The following is a 6,956-nucleotide window of genomic DNA, read 5'->3' on the forward strand; positions in this document are numbered from 1 at the left end:
AAAACATTCGTACACATGAAATAAAAATAATAAATGAAATATTAAAAAATATTCACGCTGTACCCTCTAGGACAAAGTCAAGGAGAAAGTGTCTGCATGGTAGCAGAATCTCCCAAGTCCATTCTTTAGTTCCTTGTGAAGGGACAGTGGCTGCAAGTGAACAGTACTTCCCTTCAGCAGGATTTCAGAAGACAAATACGTGACATGTATCATGTGAAGACTAGGTGTTCTCTCCCCCAAATGAGGCCCCTCTAGCAAATGATATTTTAGCTGATCAAATGATATTTGGGCTAGAATAAAAGATAGATTTGGGTCAATGCAAGTAGGCAAAGAAAATGTAAAGATCACTCTGAAGCCATTCAAAATAGCCTGATAGATTTTAATTGTTGTTAGCTTGCTGCATCTTAAGACATTTTAAAATCAAGCCACAGCTGTGTATACTTTACACTGTAGCCATCATGAACAAATATGAAAAGAAGCAGTCCCAATAGATGAACCAATGGTTACCCACCAGGCTGTTGTCATCTAACACAAAGCACCAATAAGAGACTTGTGAGTCAGCAGAAAAGCTTCAAACAGTAGCTGAATGGCAGCTTTTGCTGGCACCTATCATTTGGTTTGGTCAAGATTATAAAGCTCTGGGGAGGCCAAAAAGACTCCAGTACCAGAGATCCAGAGTTCTGTGAAATCTATGCAAGGATGGCAAAGGGAGTGGAATTGGAGATGTGTTGCCATGGAAACTCACCCATCACTAACATTAATGACTGATTTCAATCTTTTGGAAAGAAAAGGGTTTCTGTTGCCTTCTCTTCCCACCTTCTCTTGTAAACAAGGAGGAATTCTTCCCAAGCTCTGTCCTAAAAACTAGCTGAAACCCCGGTTGAGCATCTATGATTCTACAAGTGGCAAATTTGGTCAGATGAATTTACGGAATGTGAAGGATGCCTCGTCGAATGATGTCATCATCAGAAACTATACTTCAGAAGCACACCAGCGAAGCATGACTGCCCCCACCAGATGTACACTGGACGTGCTCTCCTCTGTGGGAGCAGTGTGGCATTTTACATTCACGTTCCTCAACAGCTCAAGCATTTCTTTGTTTTCTGGTTGTAACAACTTCTGCTGGTTGGGTACTGTGACCTGCCTTGCTTCACTGGGAGTGCTTTAGATCAGAAAAATCTAAGCTTAGGTCAGCTGGAAAAATGGGTCAAAGATAAAGGACATTAGAACTTAGGGGGTACACCAAGCATGGGGAACCCTCCTGCTGGTCCTCTAGAATTGAGGGATGTGTCCAGGTGAAGTACAAAGCCTTTCTAGAACAGCACGGACTTCCTCTGGATTGTAGTTCCAAGGGCCAGGTTTACCCTGTAAGAGACATGAAACAGGTGTTCCCAGATCCCACCTTAGAGGAATGTGGGAGTCTGGAGCTTGGCTGGGAGATGCAGGCCAATAACATCTATGTGGGAATCATCAACACAGATACTGCCTTGAAATGGATCTTGTCACCCAAGAAAAACGCGTAGAGTGGCACCAACACTTACCTTGAAGACTGAGCAGGGAAGTAGGAGGGGAACTAAGGGAGGCCAAGTGGCAGAGGGTTAGGAGGAAGGTGGTGATACCATAACCTCTTCTGACATCAGACAGACACAGAGCTCTGTCCATTCTACAGAAGAACCCCTCTGGCTTTCCAGATCCTCTTGCCCTAGGTTAGCCCTCTTCACCCTGATTTTTAAGCAACTGTAGTACCTTCTGTCTTCAGTCACTACTCCCTCTTGTCCTTTCTTCCCAGAAGTCAGTGATCATTCTAAGGTATAGATCTGATCTGCTCAGATCCTGCCTCCTCTGGTCAAAACCTTTTAATGGCTCCTCTTGGCCCTTGGTTGAAGGTAAAGCTCCCTGGTCCAGAATCTCTGGGAGTCCAAATGCCAAATTCCCTACTCATGCCCTGCCCTAATATGCCTCATATCTTGCCCACCTGCTTCCCTATAGTCTCAATGAATTTTCCTCTCCATGCTTGCTTGGCTGACTTGTACAGTTCAAGGCCCAAGCTGGCCACATCTTCCAAAAAGCCTGCCCTTCTCCAGAGGTTGTAAACCTGAAGTTTGAGAGCCAGATCAATCCCAACACTTCACTCTTTGATTTACATATTGTCCTTACTTCACTGTTCTAAAGGCAGAATCAAATTGTTTGCGAATTCAGAGATTTGCCCCTGAAGTAAAAACATTTACTATCTGGCTCACTAACAGGAAAGGTTTGCTGACCTCTGCTCTGGAATCTCACAGAACTTGGGATACTATATTACTACTCTTTCTTTTTCGTGTGTGTGTGTGTGTGTATTTGTACAGGCGCACATAGAACCCAAAGGTCAACCTTGGGTGTTGTTCCTCAGGAGCCATTCATCTTGTTTTTTTGAGACAGGGTCTGATCTGGGACTTGCCAATTAGTCTAGGCTGTCTGGCCATTAAGCCTGTCCCATCTCCCTAGCACTGACATTATAAGCATATGCCACCACGCTGAGCAATTTTATATGGGTTCTGGGAATCACATTCAGGTCCTTATGCTTATGTGGCAAGCTCATTACTGACTGAGGCATCTCTGCAGCTCCGTTACTCTTGTCCTCTAGACTATGATAGCTTGAAGTAGGGTAAGGGGTCATTTTAAATTCATATTGTATTTCTAGTACCTGCAAAGGGCCTAACCCAGGGTAGGACTCAGTGCCCAGCTTGACTCAATCATGCAATCTCAAAACAAGGTCTCTTGAAGAGAGGCAGGAAGTAGGCCGTCTCCTGTGACCCTTGCACCCTGCAACTCCACCTGCAGGTGTTTCTCGCTTCACCTGCAGACTGTGAGCCAGCACGGCATCCATGTGATTATGTGGCTTCTGTTCACCAAGGCTTGCAATCCCTTCAGCAGCTATAAAACTTAGCGTCTTCTCTCAAGGGAGGTCAATAGTGTCTGAGGGGTCAGAGGCCTCACCTCCTGAGTCACATCCCTGTATCATTTCCAGCTTCTATTCATCAGGTTCTCTTCAGGGTCCTCCAGTTCTCCAGGGTTAGGTCTGTCTCAGCAATGACAGCTTCAGAGCCTTCCTCTTCTGCTGCATCCCACTCAAGCCATTTCTAATTGGAATCAAAGCCTTACCTAGTGACCTTGGGCAAATCATTCCTTCTCTGAGCACCATATATGAAATGGAAATAACATTTTCTCTCTCAGCTTAAAGCCAAGGACCAGTGTGATGATCCAGCAAGTAAAGGATCCTGCTGCCAAGCCTGATGACCTGAGTATGATCTTTGGAACCCAGCTGCGGACAAAGAGAACTGACTCCCACAAGTTACCCTCTCACGTACACGTGCACAGTGGCACTTGTGTTCCCCCCTCCAGGAACACAAAATGGATAAACAAAAATGTAATTTAAAAACCCCAAACAACAAATAAGGGCTGGGCCAGTCCTTGGTACAGAGGTAGTCAGGAGGTTGCACCGCTGGTCCAAATGCCGGCACTTTCCTGGGCATCACTTCACATCCCACCAGGTTGAGACTAATCTCATTTTGTTTTATTTTAGATTTAGTTTTATTTATTTTATTTTATTATTATTATTTTTTTATCTTTTTGAGACAGGGTCTCTCTGTAGCCCCAGCTGGCCTGGAACTCACTATGTAGTCCTGGCTGATCTTGAACTCACAGAGATCCGACTGCCTCTCCCTCCTGAATGTTGGGATTAAAGGTGTGTGCCACCATGCCCAGCAAATCTCGTTTTGAAGAAAAGGAAACTGAAAGGCTTTAAGGTGAAAGAACTCACCTGTGGTGACATGGTAAGTGATAACTGAACTCAGCTCTCCCTGAGACAAAGTCCTCCTATGCCCTATGTCCTCCCTTGACTACCCCCTCCCCTGCTTGCCCTTTCCTGGATCCCTAATCCCGGGGTCACCACCTTATAGAGGATCCTGCCCTCCTGGAGTATGTAGAGCCTCTCGGGCAGGGCCGCATACTGCTGGCTGCTCAGGTTCTGCATCGTGTCCACCACCACCGGGCACTGGGGGCTCCTAGCCAGCAGCAGGTGGGCGGCCCACAGGCGGTCCTGGAGGTTCTGGTGCTGCCTGATGTCCACATTGTTCTTAAAAGCCCAGCCATCTGCAAGAGAAGTGTTAGAGACAGCAGGACTCACAGGTGTCCACCTACTTTTAACAGAAAGCCCCTCATAGTAGAGCCCTGTTAGAAATCGGCCAAGTCTCCTATTAGAGGTAAACTGCAGGGTCACATAGGGAGTTTTGATTGATCAGAACTGAAAGCCTGTGCTCCTGACTGCCAGGCCCCAAGTCTTCAATGAGAGCTAGTCTGACAGACAAGTACTTCTTGAGCTTTAACATACATACAAACCACTCAAACTTTGTTAAAGGTCTGTCTGGGGTGGCACGGAGAGTTTAATCAGCTTCCTGGATGCCAAAGTTGCTGGTGCCTCAACCACTGCAAAGGTCAAAGCAGCAGTTATCCAGGTGTGTGACCCAGACCAGCTTCATTAGCATCACCTGGGAGCTTGAATGCTCAGTCCTGCCCTAGGCCATCAAGGAATGAGCCCAGTAATATGTGTTTTCAAGCGTTTTACCTAAATCTAATACATGTGGCAGTTTAAGAACTGCTACTCTGGGATTTAGATGACCCTCTCCTAACTATTCATCACCACAGTGATCTTTCCAAAATGCAAATCTGACCTTATCTCTCTCCTGCTTAGATCTTTTGGTAGCTCCCTATCATCCTCAGGACAGAGCCTAGACTCCTCAATGTGGTCCACCAGGCCTGAGTGACCTGGCCGTACCCATCCCACCAGCCTCCTCCAGCTCTGTGCTCCAGGCAAATAAGTGAACTACTTGGATACCTTGGCTGGCCCACCCCAACTGGGTCTTACCTCTACTCCTGTTGCAGGAGCTGCCTCTACCTACAGTGTCATCAGAGCAGGGCCTTTTCTTTCATGGTTTGGGTACTATGACTTTGGAGTTGATGTATTCTCTCTGCTGATAGGCTCATGATAAACCACATGGAGTAAGTGCAAAGCCAGGGACAGCAGCTAGCCTGGCAATGACCTTTGTTCTTGACACTGCTAAACAGTCTTTTTGCCTCCTAACTGTGGGGCCTCCCAACCCATCCTTCCTGTCCTTTAGACTCAACACAATGCCCTATAAGCTGAGAAGGCAGCTAGACTACTGATAGCCTTGCCTTCTATTGGGTCTCATTTTCAGAAGGGTAATGACAGTCATGTGTTCCTTTGAAAGCCATGTGGCCTGTTTACAATCATAGCCGCCTCTCTAGGTGACTGAAGTTGCTTCAGTCTGTGGTAGAGTTCACCCTACCTGCTTCTCATTCAGTATCTTCCACATGAATTAAACCAGCTCTCCAAAGATATTCCCATCCAAATACAAATGTCTGACCACAGTCCAAGGTATTAATACTTGCATTAAACTTGATGATGATATCAGCTTCATCTGGACCACGTTCAGGCAGCCTGTCCACTATCAGCTCACTGAAGCTTTGTGGCAGCCTCCCAAGGGAGACCAGCAGGGATTCTTAGCCCAGAGAGAAGCAGTGACATCCCACAACTTTAAATGTGAGCTCCTACTGAAGGCTCTGTGTGTATCTTTTGCCTCACTCTCCCTGGACCCAGCATAGGCCTTGGCACGTAGCAAGTGCTTATTCAATATGGTTGAGTGATTCTGAAAGGCAGCTGCTGTCATTCCATTTTTGTGATAGAGAAATAAGCATGAAAGTTGACCAAGATCACAATGGCCATCACATGATGGAGCTGGACCCACACCCAGGTCTGAAACTGTGATCGTCCCACCATGCCTCATGCCTCTGCGTTTTACCTGGACAAGCATGCTGTGAGAAAGCAAACCAACTGACTTAAGTTTCAGACCCCTAAGTCCCTAGGATGGGTGAGCACTGTCTGCACATTTTATTTCTGAAGTTTATGCCCAGTTCTGTCTGACTGATACACCCTGGAGAAGTTGATGGGGCGGAAGAACAGCCCAGAATTTCCCAGTTCTGTCTGACAAGCACTCTAGAGAAGGAGATGGAGAGGAATGGCAAGATCCAGAGTGAGGGCTGGGAAGATGGCTCAGCGGTTAAGAGCACTGGCTGCTCTTCCAGAGGACTTGGGTTCAGTTCCTGGCACTCACATGACGGCTAACAATTATCTTTAACTCCAGTTCCAGGGGATCCAGTGCTCTCTTCTGGCCTCTGCAGGTGTTGCATGACCCGGGTGCACTTGCACACATGCAAGCAAAACACCCATACACATAAAATAAAAATAAATAAACCAAAAAATTAAAAAAGGTCCAGAGATGAGACAGCAAAGGAAGCTTTTCCTCAGTCACTTATGTGGACAGCTCTGGGTTCTAGAGAGTTAGACCTGCTGGGTGTGACTCCAGGAAAAATGTATCAGATATCAGAAGAATCAATGCTAGGGGTGACCCAAACAACCCTACAGCTTACAGTTTGTTCTTTGGGAAATGAAACCTAGATCCTCTAGGGCCCAGTTACTCAGTATGGTCCCTAGACCAAGTGCCCTGACTTTACCTGACCTCATCCCAGCCTTCCTGCAGCAAGATCTGCTTGTCAGTAAGATTCCTAGCCAGGACCTAAATAGGCTGTGGTTGAGCTCAGGCTCAGCTTTAAGATCATCAAGGCCTTTTCTTCTCTCAGTCATGGAGACCACAGACCTCTTACAAGATTACTTTGCAAAGAGGTGCATTGTGCCTTGTGTTTGAGCTCTTGTTACCTACACTATTCTTAAAAATATATATCACGGGCCAGGTGTGGTGGCGCATGCTTTTAATCCCAGCACTCGGGAGGCAGAGGCAGGCGGATCTCTGTGAGTTCAAGGCCAGCCTGGTCTGCATAGTGAGTTCCAGGACAGCTGGGGCTACAGGGAGACCCGGTCTCAAAGAACCAATATATATATA

The 6,956-nt window shown here is 46.6% G+C and overlaps 1 protein-coding gene across 2 annotated transcripts in view; it reads right to left on the minus strand.

The window, feature by feature from the left end:
• Positions 1-463: 463 nt before the first annotated feature.
• Dio1 (iodothyronine deiodinase 1) overlaps positions 464-6,956 on the minus strand; it is a 22,412-nt gene continuing 15,919 nt past the window's right edge. For both annotated transcript variants that reach the window (XM_008833016.2, XM_029563463.1), the window contains 2 exons: positions 3,932-4,131; positions 464-1,365 (listed from right to left, as the gene is read on the minus strand). In XM_008833016.2, coding sequence (XP_008831238.2) covers positions 1,273-1,365; positions 3,932-4,131 — 293 coding nt within the window. In that variant the 3' untranslated portion in view covers positions 464-1,272. The remainder of the gene's footprint in view (positions 1,366-3,931; positions 4,132-6,956) is intronic.

The sequence above is a fragment of the Nannospalax galili genome, unplaced genomic scaffold (assembly GCF_000622305.1).
Source record: "Nannospalax galili isolate Female #2095 unplaced genomic scaffold, S.galili_v1.0 scaffold356, whole genome shotgun sequence".
NCBI lineage: Eukaryota > Metazoa > Chordata > Mammalia > Rodentia > Spalacidae > Nannospalax > Nannospalax galili.